A 15,444-nucleotide genomic window follows, 5' to 3' on the forward strand; every position below is an offset into this window, starting at 1 on the left:
GTGAATTAACCTTGCACTCCTATTACTAACTCATTCCCTCTTTCCCTCTCTCAATTTCACATCCCCTCCTCGCACGCTCTTCATCTCTCTGCTCCGATTGGTCAGATTCCCTCCACCCCACCAATGGCATCTCAATAGGGGTTGCAGCAGGAGTGAGCTCGAGAGGCCTGGAAACGCTGGGGAGAGTTTTTTTTTTTTCTCCCACCTACTATTTTTGGACAGAGTTTCTTCATGCACAATCAGATACCTTGGTGTCTTGGTGAAAATTCTATTCAATAACAATAGTACAAAAGTCATTCAGGCCTTTCCAACAATAATAGACATCAGACTTGCTAATAACATTTAGATTTTTTGTACTTTTTTAAAATCTGTGAATGGTCTGTGCAACACGAAAGGGTCAGTCTTGTAAACTGATAAATAAATGATAAGGCAGGGTCTCAGCTACAGAATATTGAACAAAAACTAGGTGGTTCTGTTAAGGCAATAAGGTAATATTAAAGGACATATACAAAACATATTAGAAAAATTGGTGCAGCGTGCATTTTTATAAAATTTATATATTTCCTATTTATTCATTCATTGTCTGTAACCACTTATCCAGTTCAGGGTTGTAGTGGGTCCCAATCTTACCCAGAATCACTGGGCGCAACACACACACACACACACACACATATATATATATATATATATATATATATATATATATATTTCTTTTTTTTTTTTTTTTGATGTATGAAAGTTGCTGTATGAATAAATTTATCCTTTTTATTTAATTATTTTTGTCATATTATCACATAGTAATAGATGTTGGAAGTGAATGTCTAAGGGTGCTATTAAAGACTTTTCTAAAGATCTAAAACATAGTTAATATATTCATTAATTTGTCTAACCACTTTACACTGATCCACATCGATCTGAAGCCTACCTAAGATCTTTGGGCTCAAAGCAGTAACACACCCTGGACAGGGTGACAGCATCGCGAGTGTGTCACACAGTCACCTAGTCATTCACACCTGTGGACAATTTCACACAGTCAGTCCACCTACCAACGTGTGTTTGGATGGTGGGAGGAAACCAAAGCATCCTGATGTAACCCACCCAGACGCAGTGAGAACACACCACATGCCTCACAGTTACCCAAGGCAAGAATTGGACTAAAGAATTAAAATGGATAACAAAGATCTTACTTTCCACATTGAGGAAAACATCACTTTATAGAGCAGCACGGTGGCGCAGCAGGTAGTGTCGCAGTCACACAGCTCCAGGGGCCTGGAGGTTGTGGGTTCGATTCCTGCTCCGGGTGACTGTCTGTGAGGAGTTGGTGTGTTCTCCCTGTGTCCTCCCACAGTCCAAAAACACAAATTGGTTGGTGGATTGGCGACTCAGGGGTGTGAGTGTGTATCTGTGTCTGTGTTGCCCATTGATTCTAGGTAGGCTCTGGACCCACCGTGACCCTGAATTGGATAAGGGTTACAGATAATTAATTAATGAATGAATCACTTTATACACTCTTTAAATCATTTTTCATTCATTCATTAGAGAGATAAATGTATGAGCTAATTGCATATTCAGTGCATGTTGAATTAAGGTGAATGTGTAGAGTACATCTAAGCAACCAAAGCCTTTTTTTTTAACTATTTTAACAAAAAACAGTTTTTAAGTGATGATCTAAGGGAGACATTACAAATGTTGTAAACCCCTTGCAGGGAACACACTGATCATGTGATAGCCTAAGAATCATCCTCCTGTAATAACACCATCATGACAGGAGGCAAAGAAAACACCCTGTAGCATGACAGCAAAATCATTGCACAAATGTTGGTCTTTGATAGCAGATTTAATTGAGATTCTTAAAACATTAGACAAAAAAGGGACACTGGATAGACAATGAGAGATTATAGTTTGGTTGTTTTATTATTAAATTGAATGTAATTTTATGAGTGAAACTATCCACCAAATCCCAAGGGATGATACATTATAATCAGCTCTTTTGCTAATAAAAAATATAGCAGCAGGAGTAAAAACGATCCCTAATCGTTTCCTTCTCGATGTTGGCTACATTTATTTTTAAATGTTTATTCTATCCTGAGGGAAGTCACTGTGAAAACCAATATCTTTTTTCCCCCCACAAACACCGCCGAGGAGACATGATATTGGCCAGGGTTCATCCAACGTCAGACCACTCGACATTTTCATTCTCGAATTTAAAAAACTGGCGCTTTCATATGGGCCGTTTAAGTCGTGATTCGCCCACCGCTGCTGTGGGTTTCAGCCTAACGGTACTTTTTTCGTGGCTGAGGTAGCCTCTTTCTCTCTGTCTTTCTATCCTCTCCACGTCAGCTTTGGGCTATAAACGTCACCTAAACATGTCCAAAGTGTGGAATTGTCACATATTATGGGGGAGGGGTCGGCAACTTTGTACTCAGCGGCTTTTACTTTTTCTGAGGTAAACTTTGGAGATTGTTTCTCAAAGCGCTGTGTGGAGCGAGAAAGAAAGGAACCGTGAGAGGCTAACGGCTAGCGCCAGCGGGCATTTGCACAGCGAGCGAGCGGCCATCTGGCAGCCTAGCGAACTAGCAACAACCTCACCAGCTGCAGTCGCGGGAGAGAGAGAGAGGGAGGGAGAGAGAGGGAGAGAGAGAGGGAGAAAAAAAAAACGCCCCTACAAAGCAGGACATGCAAGCAGCTTCTGACGTCTGCGGCCACACTGCGCTGCTACAAAGCGAGCTAACGCAGAGAGCGGAAAAACAATGATCCAGGACCCGTACTAAACACCATGTTAACAAACAACCGCGACATTCCCCGGCTCCGGGGGCGACAGGGGCTCCTTTTCGGCGCCGAGAGCCGCGTCCGCGCTCAGTTTCGACGGCCGCGAAAATAAATAAAAGGACTCATGCGGGCGCCGCTAGATCCCCCGAAATGGCGGCGAGGAAAAGCGGAGAGCTTTTTACTATTTTGGAAACGAACGCGGACGGCGCGGTCTCCGACGGCGAAGAGCGTCCCCTGAACCTCTCCGTGGACGTGAAGTGGTTTGAGATCCCTTTCAAACGCCCTGAATCGGACGAGGAAGAGGAGGTAGAGGAGGAGGAGGAGGATGAAGAAATAGTGCAGGACCCCGAGCTGAAGAGCGCGGCGGCGGCGGCAGCAGCGGGGGAGGAGACCGTGGACGCGGCGAGCTTCATCGCCGAAGGTGGCTGCAACATTATTTTGGTGACGGGCAATGGGATCACACACGAGGAGTACGAAGAGGAGTCCTACTACTCCAGCTCCAATAACTGTTCGGACACCACTTCAGACATTGATTTCTCCGACTTGGAGGAGGAGGAGCACGCAGGCTTGTTCAACTCCTATGACCTTCTGGACGAAGAGTGCACTTCTCCAGACTTCTGGGGAGAGCCCGACCAGGTAATATCAATCGAGCCCTTCACCGCCGACAGTGGCCCTCAGCACTCGCTAGGGGATGATGCTGACACTTTAGACTATTTCCGGTTGCTCTTCCCAGATTCATTGTTTGAACACATGGTAGAACAAACAAACAACTACGCCCTCTATCGGCAAAGGAGGAGCGGTAGGTCAGACCCCCACTGGCACCCCACCGACGTCAGGGAGATGAGGGCATATGTCGGCCTCAATATCCTGATGGGCATCAATCAGCTTCCAGACTATGGCATGTACTGGGCGAGTGATATCTTCATAGGTAATGCTGGCTTTAAAAAAACAATGACCGCCAGGCGCTTTGAGAAACTGAATCAAAACCTGCATTTATGCGACCGCCTGTCTGAGCCGCCCAAAGGTGAGCTTGGCTATGACGGCCTGTACAAAATCCGGCCCCTACTGGACATGTTGGGTAACACCATGTGGGACGCCTATCTGCCCAATCGGTGTTTGACTATTGACGAGTGTGCCATAACCACTAAGGGCCGTTTCTCACCAACACAGTACATGCCCTCTAAGCCTATGCGAAAGGGCCTGAAGATGTGGATGCTCTGTGACTCACGCTCGGGCTACTGCCATCGCACTCGACTGCACGTGGGAAAGCCAGGTGACGACGCATCTGCCATCACACTGGGCTACCGCACAGTCACATCTCTGGTCAGGGGCCTGGAGGGTCGCTACCATCACATCTTCATGGACAGTTTTTTCACCTCAGTGCCCCTGCTACAGCGACTCCTGCAGGACGGAGTTTATGCCTGTGGCCCCACCAACCCACACCGCCGCGGCTATCCTGATGCCCTTAAACCCCGCAATGTTGGTAAGTTGGAACCAGGGGAGTTCTACCAGTGCCAACATGGCAACCTAGTGGCTACCGTCACCAGGGACGCCAAGGTAGTCAGCTGTTTGTCGTCCAACTCTGCGCCGGGCATTGTAGGCATTGGACCTTGCAGCAAGCAGGATGGAGAAGGGAGTGATGGGGATGGTAGCAGTTTGTCAGCCCTTGGCATCCCGCGTCCACTCCCACTGCTTTTGTACCAAGAGAACATGCGTGGCGTAGACCTGTGTGACCAGCTGAGGGAGTGCTACCAAGTAGGGAGGCCATGCAAAAAGTGGTGGCGCTACTTCCTCTGGTTTTATGTCAACCTGTGCATTGTTAACGCCTACATCATCCTGCGTGAAAGCCGCGGTGGTGCACCACCGGCCAGCTTCAATGGCAAGGAGTTCACGCAGCGGCACTTCCGTGTGCGACTGGCACAGCAGCTAATTGGGGACTATCAGGGCGCTCGGGGCATGGAGCGGGCTGCCCGCAAACGCCACGCTGACTCACCCCTGGAGTATGGCCACCGGCTGGAGCGTATGTCTGAGCGCTCCCGCCGCTGCCGGAACTGCACCAACAAAGGCCTGAGGCATGAGAGTGTGTTTGGCTGCAAAATCTGCAACGTACACCTGTGCCGGGGAGGGTGCTTCAGTGAATTCCATAAATAAGCCTTCCTTTCTTTTTTATTTTTTTGGACTTTCTACTGTTTACGTTTATGTTTTTGTTCTCTATTGGTTATGCGACACATTGGATACTAAGGATTTGTTATCCAAAGGTAATCGTTGCAAGTACTGTAACCATCCTTGTAGTCTGATTTGATTAGTAGTGGTAGTTGTAGTGTCATAGTTGTAGTAATGCACGAATTTACAAGTTAAGGAATCAGCAATTATACATTTGCATTAGTATAGAATGTTTTGTCTAATTGCCTTTCATAATGCCCACAGAAGGCCTTGTGTCACTTTTTATAACCAGGAATTGAGATGCATTTTATTGACAACTAGAAATCCAATAGAAAACTTTTTGGCACTTATCTTGACAATAGCAGTGGCAAATGTTTTTGGTTTTTTTTCTGTGAGAAGTTCTTATGCTTTTCCAAAATAAATATTCCAAGAAGAAGATCCTCTTATCTGGAATCAGTTGGTTTTATATGTATGTGTGAAAAAAATATGGATAATGGAAGCATAATAAAATCACATTTACAAGAAACCTTAAAAAATGCATCAAGGGGATACAGCTTGTAGCAATTACAAGGCTGAAAAGGGCTCTCTAGTCTCCGTGGATGGACAGATTGTAACCTTTTTATATGCACTCCAGCCACCACAGCAAGACCATCTGTGTAATCTTAATATGAGTATGGTGTCTTTGAATAAGCCACTCTGAATTAGAGAGCTGGAGCTCCGCTAAAGAGAGCTCTCAACAGGCTCCTTCAGTTTAATGCGCCTGTTGAGCATATTTCATTATATTATATGGATAAAGCATTTCATAGAGCTGTACTTAATTTGTTAGTGTATGCTGTGTACAGGGGAACGTGGCATAAAATACAGTTACATGAGAGGATTACTGATCTGAATCTTTTTAACTTTGGAAAACTTGAGATGAGAGCAACACTGACTGTTGTTCTAGGAGCCATAACAGCTTGTGACACCAGTGATTTGTACCTGGCCTCTTGGAAACAGCCACAGGAGCTGTTTATCAAAGTAGCTGAAGGGATAATAAATTTGATTTGAATGTAATTGTAATGATATAATGAGGTCTATGTGTACTTTACAGCATAGTAAATGTGCTTAGATTTTTTTTTCTTCTTTGTTATGCAATGGAATGACACAAACTTACAAAGAGTAGGAAATTAATAACATATTTTAATAATACTGAAGTGGTTATAGGGCTGCACAACACCCGTTGTCACTGACCACATTGTGTGAAAAATTCATAATTGTCCATTAGAAATGCTCCAGAATTACTTAAAATAAATCATTTTACATTGACATCCATTGAAAGTTAAGTTTTTTCCATCTCCTGTAAGTTTACTATTTTGGAAATACAGGAGGTTCTTGGATTACGTCAGTGCAGAGTTACAATGTTTCGTGGTTACGACGCATCTCCCATTTACTGTATAAAGCCTTGTTTTGACTTAAGTGGTTTTGCGTCGTAACGTGAACTTCGTGATTGGTGTGTGCGGCGGAAGAATACACGGTTACGCGGCTCGGGACCGAGGAGGATAGGTGTTAGGATAAGTGCTTACAGTATGTTATTTACGTACAGTATTTACGTATGTTCCAACTTACACCGAAAATCGGTTTACGAGGCGACGTGGGAATGGATCAACATCGTAAGTCGAGGACCCCCTGTATATGTATTTCATTGGACAATTATGATATACATAGGCCTTTCATGAAGACATTTACAAATATTTATAAAAACATTTTTTTCCATCAGGCTTCAGTTGTAACCATTGCTGACATGAGATTAAAAAGTATTTGGGATAAAACAAGCCTTTCTGGCAACTGATATTTGTTGGAATACACCTTTATTAATATTCATGTAGCTTTGTCAGAGGTTTGGTTATATGTAGGTGACATAAGCCTGAACAATTTGATCACTTGCTTAACATGCTGTTGCTGCAGGGAGTGTGATGTGGGAAAGGTTCTGCAGAGAAACATTGAGTCTGGTCATACAGATGGACTTCATTTTGACCTATGCCATCTAAGAAAACATCATAGCAAACTGGTTACTTCCCACCATGGAGGTAATAATTCCTGCTGGCAGTCGACTCTTTCAGTAGGATACTGTGCCATGACATGACCTGTTCAAGAAATCAAACATCTCTGAAATGGGCTGGAAAACTATGTCCCATCCTTTGTGGCTTCATCTCACAACTTGCAGAACTTATTGGATCTGCTGTTAATGTATTGGTGCCAAACACACGGGCATGCTCACCCTCTGTAAGGGTCAGAGCCAGTTTTAATAATCTGTAAATCAGTCTCATTTAGACTTGTGAATGCTTTTACCAACATCTGTAATGTCATTTTTCCACTCAGACACAGAAAGGATGGTGGGTGTGCAGTGAAGCTAAGTCGCTTCCCACAAACAACCAAGAACGTCTTACGGCAAGAATGTGCTGTGCTATAGTTCTTTGATGAACTACATAGAACAGCTCAAAGTACCAGAGGGTTGGTTTGTAGTTCAGGTTACCTGGGCCTGTTTTTGTTGACTCCCTGAGCTGAGGCCCTGTTCAGAGCTGAGGCTCTATGGGAAGCCCCTTCAGTCCTGAAGCCCTGCGGCTCTCCGGCCGAGCTGAGCTGGACGCTTCTGCTGCCGTTCTTGAGCTGGGGGCGGGGTGGAGTCCCGTGGGGAGTCACCATAGCAACCTCAACCAATGAAGGTGGGGAGTTGCCAGCGGGCCAGAGCGGTTGTCATGGGTAACTGGTGGGCTGGGAGACAGCACAAGCCACGCCTATCTCCCCTCCCCCACTTTCCAAAAAAGAGTCTGAGGAAGGACAGTCAGTGGTCGAGCACTAAAGGCTAGGTGCATTAAAAACTAACCCTCCTGCTGTGTGGGAGTGGTGGTGGTGTGGGTGTATGGAGGACTAGGGCAGCAGATATATCACACTCAGGCTTGCTTGGCCCTGTTTACACAAAAGGGCCAACTCTTCAATTATACACAATAGAAGTAGACCCATTTCAGTTTAGTCGCCCCCTCAGCCATAACCCACAATCCTCTGAATTATGAAATCAGTTCACAGTAAAGCTACACTATAAGGCCATATGTTATAGGATATGCAAATATATTTCTGAAATTAAGAGTTTAACGTGTATACTTATTTCTCTAACTGGGAAAAACTCTGGTCAGACCTCCTGATACAGGCATGATGATACCTCAGTTTCAGAAGTAGGTCTATATAAACATGCATGAGGGTTTTTGCATATATGTTCTGTCTAAATATCAAAATATCAAAGAAAATTTATCTCAGCAGAAATTAATCTTGAATAATTAGACATACTACACTAATTTCAAATAAAAATTTCCTTTCAATTGAACTGCCTCCCTGGCATATTTGATAATTGATAATGAAATATATTGATAATGCACTGTTCCTGGTCCACGGCAACCATGTTTCTGTAGGTAGTGTTAGTCAAACTGACATCCACATAAAGGCCAAAACCCAGGGTTTCCCACAGAAAATTTCCCAGAGCATCACTCTCTCTAGTAACAGCATGTTAAGCAAGTTGTCCTAATGTTGTGGCTCATGTGGGTACATAATCCGTAATGACATTACAAGTTCAGCCACATGGTGGCGCTTTTAACACAACCTTATGTCTTTAAACTGCAACATGGACTTTGTGAGTACTTAAGCATACAGACAAATACCATCTTTAACAGAGAACACACCTTTACACACTTAAATAGACCATTAATGTTTGTGTGCTGAATCTAACATACACTTTCCGAAAAAACGGGAACTGTACAAGTACTTTATTGTCACTAAATGTACAAACATTGTAAGATACAGCAGTGATTTTAAACTCCAGTTGTATTCCCTAAAAGTGCATTACATTCTCTTCTCCAGAAGTAGAGGTGAATATTTGTAAGTGTTCATTATAGAACTGTGCACAAATTGTCCTGTTCATGAATGGGGCTTTTAACACAACTTAAACATCTATAATTAACACAGAATATGGTACAATTATGTTCCCTAACTAAAAGTACTGAATATGTATGATTACGTGTACCACTACAGTGATGGATTTTCTGAGAGTGTGCTGATGAATAACATTTAATAATAACTGGCCTGTCCAGTATTTTATGGCATATTTACAATTTTATGTTTTATATTTCCCAATTATTTCAGTGCAGAATATAAACAGTAATTGCCCTCTAAAATCTGCAGGTGATGTAAAGTTAGTTTTCGTCTATATAATCAACAATTCACGTCATCTAACCTGGGTGTGTGGAAGACCCAAAGATAGACTCACAATTCTCATGTAATATATGTGTGTATTCATATATAAAAGTAAAAAAAAATAGCATTTTAGCTTTTGCACATTCATGTTTATGTCAAAAGTCTTATAAAAACCAGCACCTCCCAGTGCTCGTATATTCCATGTTCTCCCTGTGTCTGCGTGGGTTTCCTCCCACAGTCCAAAAACATGGACGTTAGGTTGTGTTAGATTGGCTACTACTAAAAACAGTCCTGGTGTGTGTGTGTGTGTGTGCTGATGTTGATTGGAATGGCGTTCTGTGCAGTGTTGACTGTAAAGCATTTTTGGGTATTTTTTAAAGTAATAAAATTAATAAACATGTCCAATTCAAATTAGTCTTATTTGAAATCTAACTGATTTTTTCCTGGAATTTCTAACAAATCAGAAAAAGCTGAGGGTCCTGGAAAAGCAGAGCTATCCCAGTCTTCCTGGCTGATTCTCCATGATTCAGATCAAATGTGTGCATCCACAGCTGCTGGAGAGTTGCTGTTCTGGCTCTGGGGGACTGGAAGGACCACCACTGGGAATTTAATTTCTAGATTTGAAGTGAATTTCATCTTTAGAATGACCTAAATGGAAACATACGACAAGAAATCCTGAGATAAGGCATTTATTCAAAAGTATATTAAATGGCCAAACATTTGGACACCAGTTTGGCCAGCATTTCTTCTGAGATGGTAGGTTTTAATTGGTAGTTCGTCTCTCTTTGCTACAGTAATAGCCTGTTCTTGTTTGGGAAGTCTTGAGGGAAGACAGTGGAACACTGCTTTAAGCCAATCAGTCATTTTAACAAGAGGTGTTTAGAGAAACGTGACTGTGGTAATATACTTCATTATTTAAGTGACATGCTGCACACCTGTGCTTTCTTTAAACATAAGGGCCGTATGCATAATGTAAAACAGCAAGGAACATGTCACCTCAATCCACAGTCAAAAACTCTAACCCACCTTAAGTCTGTACTCCACTAAGAATCCCGCAATTGAGAATAGAAACACTGGAATCCTCAGCAATCCTCGACACTTTAGTCACACTTGCTTTGGTAGATGGTCTAATGGAGTCACCTTTCTCTTTCAAAACCTTTTTAATTGGAATTTTTCATTTTTTCATGGCAAAAAAGCTTTGCTTCTGGTAGAAGCAGAACTTAGGTCTGACTGCTCGAGAGGAGTTGTTGTCGATGTCTATATTCACCTTCAGTTCCTCCCCTGTGAAGAAATAGTACAAATCAGTCCCAAATTTATATTCATTGTTTATTGTTCAGCATTACTTTATCTAGAGGAGCTGTTATTATGTCAACCGACCCAGTTGGAAAAAAAACAGCAGCAAGAACACTTTGCAGCACAACACAGACACAGCCTACGCAATAAAACAAATAGTTAAGCATGCCCATTAGCCACAAATAAATGACATCATCTGGGCTCCCCAAAACAACCCGTCTCTGTGTAACATATTAAATGAGTTATACATATTTTGACAAGTGCTTCACTGAAACCATAAAAATATCTCCAGAAATACTATTGCTTATATCTGTTGGACTTACCCAAATGGTAACCCAGCTTCTCTATGTGAATGTTCATGGACACACTCCCAGATGTGAAGATTTTCATCTTCTTCTCTTTAGACCCATACTGAGGATGCGGAACAGATATGTCAAGTAACAATTAACACACAACAACTCTGTTTGCCTGCTGTAGCATATACAGTTATAAACAAAATATTTGGGACTCCATGGTGAAATTACAGGGTTTATTTTTTATTGTTTATACTGTTTATTTTGCTGAATTTAACATACTGTTACTGTTGACAACAAAACCTTTTATCTCCATTTTAACTTGAAAATACCAGGTATCTTTAAGGTGATGTCTTCGATTGTGGAGAAACACTGTTCTCTCTGGTTTGTTTATGTTCAGAAGCTCCACATCTTTTAAGGTGGAATAATATGTTTGAGGAGGGCGGCACGGTGGTGCAGCAGGTAGTGTCGCAGTCACACAGCTTCAGAGGCCTGGAGGTTGTGGGTTCGATTTCCGCTCCAGTTGACTGTCTGGGAGGAGCGTGGTGTGCTCTCCCCGTGTACGCGTGGGTTTCCTCCGGGTGCTCCGGTTTCCTCCCACAGTCCAAAAACACACGTTGGTAGGTGGATTGGCGACTCAAAAGTGTCCGTGAGTGTGTGAGTGAATGTGTGAGTGTGTGTTGCCCTGTGAAGGACTGGCGCCCCCTCCAGGGTGTATTCCCGCCTTGTGCCCAATGATTCCAGGTAGGCTCTGGACCCACCGGGACCCTGAACTGGATAAGGGCTACAGATGATGAAATGAATGAATGAATAAATATGTTTGAGGGACAAAAAATGACTGTTTGTACGTGGCTGAAGTGTAATTGGTCTTAATTGGCAATAAACTCATTTCAGTAATGCAGTTAGCTGTGTCCTGAATTTGGAGGCCTTCCACAAAAATAAGTAAATATTACCCATCTATGGGGCAGGAATATTGCAATACCCTCAAGAATTTTAAATGTAGGTAAAAAAAAGCTAATGTACATTTTTATATTTAATTTTTTCCTGTATGATATACACAACAAATTAACAAAAATGGTGCACTTAAGTTTGCTAAAACAAAGGGCAAATCTACAGCAGGTCATTTTTTAGGAACCAGCAAATATAAGCTAGTTTTTGAATGTATATAACTGAGAATGTCCCACCCCCTAACTAAAGCCATGCCCCAAAACAGATGAATATGCACAACCTGACTACAGCTGGAAGAGTGCACAAGAAAGCATCAGAGAGAGGAGCACACTGCATTTTTTACCTACTTTCCATTTCTGGCGTTCAGTGCAACCTGTTTCTTACAGGAATGTGTGTGTAGTTCAATGTGAAGAACAGACACACCCTGGACACATTCCCAAATGAGCACACACATTTGATATATCGATTGATCATTTGATGCTGGGTGTTCTATAAAAACTACTCGAGCTTTGGTTATTCTGTGTCGAGCAGATGTTTTCATAGTGCATCTTAAAACAATTGTATCGGGGGCATGAGTGGGACAGACTCAATATTACAGTAAAATAAATACTTAAACAATTCTGTCATAAAACTTTATTTAATGGATATTAATTAATATATAAGTAATATCACATGAGAAATTCAGCATGATGTATAAGGCTCCTACTGGACACGTGGAGGAGAGCAGTCAGCCAAAGCAGGAACATGTGTCCTGTTCATAGGTGCTGCTTTTATTTTATTATATTTTATTAGCCAGTGTATTATAGACAGTCTTCTAGGCAAATGTATGTACTGCAGATCTCAAAAAAATCTAGACTGTAGAAGTTGGATTGTTTGAGAATGTGTTCCCATATGATTAACATTAACAAAATAGGTTATTTGACCATGGACGTTTGACGATTTGCATTCCAAAGCAGTTCTATTATTATCATGTATTTATCAACAGGTCTGGTATAGACATGTCCTCCCAGGGAACATAGTTGAAATACACTTTGTCGTTGCTGGGTATCTGCATTGATCTGCGCAGTTTAGCTTCCAGAGATTGATACACATGTCCATAGTATGCTTTGAAGGATGCCGGCATATCTCTGTACACATGAAGACATAACCATTAAAATTAAAGTTTCAAAAGATGGAAACAATCATTCATTATCTGTAACCGCTTATCCAATTTAGCATCGCGGTGGGTCCAGAGCCTACCTGGAATCATTGGGCACAAGGCTTGAATACACCCTGGAGGGGGCGCCAGTCCTTCACAGGGCAACGCAGACACACATTCACTCACACACTCACACCTACGGACACTTTGGAGTCATGAATCCACCTACCAACGTGTGTTTTTGGACTGTGGGAGGAAACCCACGCGGACACAGGGAGAACACACCACACTCCTCACAGACAGTCACCCGGAGGAAACCCACGCGGACACAGGGAGAACACACTAACTCCTCACAGACGGTCACCCGGAGCGGGAATCGAACCCACAACCTCAATTATTATATAATATTATTATAATTAATATTGAGCTTAACTTCAGCTATGTTGCTGTTGTTTAAACTTGGAATATTTCATCAATATTCGTATTCAAAACAATGTTGAAAACAGTATAAATATTTTCGTTCATTTTTCAAACATCTCACTCCTTTTAAAAGGGTACACGACATGTTGTGAGGTCTAATGTCTACAGATAAAAAAAAATGACAGTACCTTTATTCTTCATGCTTCTGCTTGAATGAAGTACTGAGCTGCTTTGTAGAAGTTTTCCATGTCCTGGTAAACCACAATTCTGTTCTGGCCATAATACTCAGCCCACTGCACGGATGCATAGCCTATCCCAGTAAACAAGGAACGTCCCTGGACGTTCAAAATAGGTCTAAAAGTAGTCTGTCCGTCAAGTACATATTTTAAACGTCAATGGACGTCCAAAATCCATCTTAATAAGTTAGTTATCAAGTGGTGACCAATCGATAATGTCAGTTGACGTCCAAAAAGAATTTTATACAAGTAATTTATTAATTTATTAATTTATTTATATAACATCATTTCAACTTTCATTTTCAACCTTAAGAGAACGTTGATAAGACGGCCGTCATTACGTTATTTCAATGTTGAATCAACGGCTAAATGTTTACTGGGATGGCTTTGATGGAAAAGCTCTGGATATGGATTTCCTTCTTCAGCTCCAGCGTCTCCGCTGGTGAAGGTGTTGTTGGCATTTATCGGGTCGAGAGTTATAAACAACTTCTTCACAGGAGGTGCCATCGTTCTGTATTCAGTTTCTTAGTATCTTAGAAAGGTAAGGGTTGGTGCTGTAAAGAACATTGTTTATTCTTGAAATTGGGATTTTAATATCACAAAGCCTCATATTTTAATACAATCCATTAATATTTATGCATTTATTTTTCAGGGTTTTAAAGAAAATAAGGCTAATGTGCATAAAGTGGACTGTACCCAGCTAACAAAATTACAACTTTAGGACATTGTTAAAATGTTTTTAAAAATGCATTAAGCAAATTTACCAGAGTGCTTGCCAGATCAGTGTCCTGAATTCCAATCAATGCACAGGTAGGTTGGTCAAGGGGGCCTCCAGTGGCCAATTCTGTGATAATACAATAACATATAGTATAATAATAATAATAATAATAATAATAATAATAATAATAATAATAAATTGGCTCTCTGTCCTAAATGCAGTTTTCCAGTTTTCTGGCAGAGAATTTATTTGTGATCATGTCAAATTACACACTTATTTATGTTTGTCATGTGAGTTAACGACTAAGGACATGGAATACCACATAGTGCTCCTTTAAATGTGCAATATCCCGCCCTTTAGACATTAATATATCAGCAAATGACTAATTTCAATGTAAAAAATATAGTGGAGAATGAAAATGAAGAGAATGACCCCACACCCACTTTGTTCTCAGCCCCTTGTTTTCATAGATTGGATGCCCTCCCCAAGCAACAAGTCACGGCAGTGTATGCAGGGCACACGGGCTGGCAGAATCTTCTGTGAAACATTTACACATACTTCAGCAAAACAGTCTCTGTCAAAGAGTGAAACAAGACAAGGATCAACACGGGACTAGCTTTTCCCAGGTGGGGAACACTTAGTGCTGCTGAAAGCTGTGGGCTGCATCCTCGAGTTTGTTGATTCTAGTTCCCTGAATGTCTTTCTGCAAAAGAAATAAATTTCTAAACCTCTTGCACATGATGTTACGGGGATGTCACGTGTTAGCGGGGTATGAAATTTGATGTTTATAATCTGAGACAATATGTTGCTTGATTTTTTTTTGCTCTCAAATGATGTATTGAGCTGATTTAATATAGGCTTCTTGGTCAAGGTAAATGATGTGTCTGATCCACTCATTCCAGTGCAAAATAATGATACACCACCACTACATAAGGGTTACTGCAATGCTGAAAATAATGCTCTGGCAAAAGGACACTTTCTTTGTGGTGGTTCTGAGGAGGTTCTGGACCACTGAAGATTAAGATAAAATGGGGCTAGCAAAGCATACTAAACAATAACGAGACTAAAATCTATAACCTTAGTCATAGTGCATCTACATGGTCAGTGGAGCTAGTGAAATGAACAATGAGTGTAGAAAAATGTAGGTCATTATTACGTTCAGCTTTGATACTATGCTATGATTAGGGTGACCAGACGTCCTCTTTTACTCGGACATGTCCTCTTTTTTAGACTTAAAAAAATGTC

General features: G+C 41.6%; 1 protein-coding gene and 1 pseudogene across 1 annotated transcript; one reads left to right on the forward strand and one right to left on the reverse strand.

The window, feature by feature from the left end:
* The first annotated feature begins 2,919 nt into the window (after positions 1 to 2,919).
* On the forward strand, positions 2,920 to 4,920 carry LOC136678410 (piggyBac transposable element-derived protein 4-like). Its single transcript, XM_066656467.1, has one exon. The coding sequence runs from the start codon at positions 2,920 to 2,922 to the stop codon at positions 4,918 to 4,920; it is 2,001 nt and encodes a 666-aa protein (XP_066512564.1).
* A 4,650-nt stretch (positions 4,921 to 9,570) lies between these two features.
* Positions 9,571 to 13,988, reverse strand: LOC136678412 (arrestin domain-containing protein 3-like; annotated as a pseudogene).
* Positions 13,989 to 15,444: the final 1,456 nt, after the last annotated feature.

The sequence above is a fragment of the Hoplias malabaricus genome, chromosome Y, assembly GCF_029633855.1.
Source record: "Hoplias malabaricus isolate fHopMal1 chromosome Y, fHopMal1.hap1, whole genome shotgun sequence".
Lineage (NCBI taxonomy): Eukaryota > Metazoa > Chordata > Actinopteri > Characiformes > Erythrinidae > Hoplias > Hoplias malabaricus.

Bases quoted from the DNA above. Each gene is read 5' to 3' on its own strand.
- LOC136678410 (XM_066656467.1), top strand. From the start codon at position 2,920: ATGGCGGCGAGGAAAAGCGGAGAGCTTTTTACTATTTTGGAAACGAAC.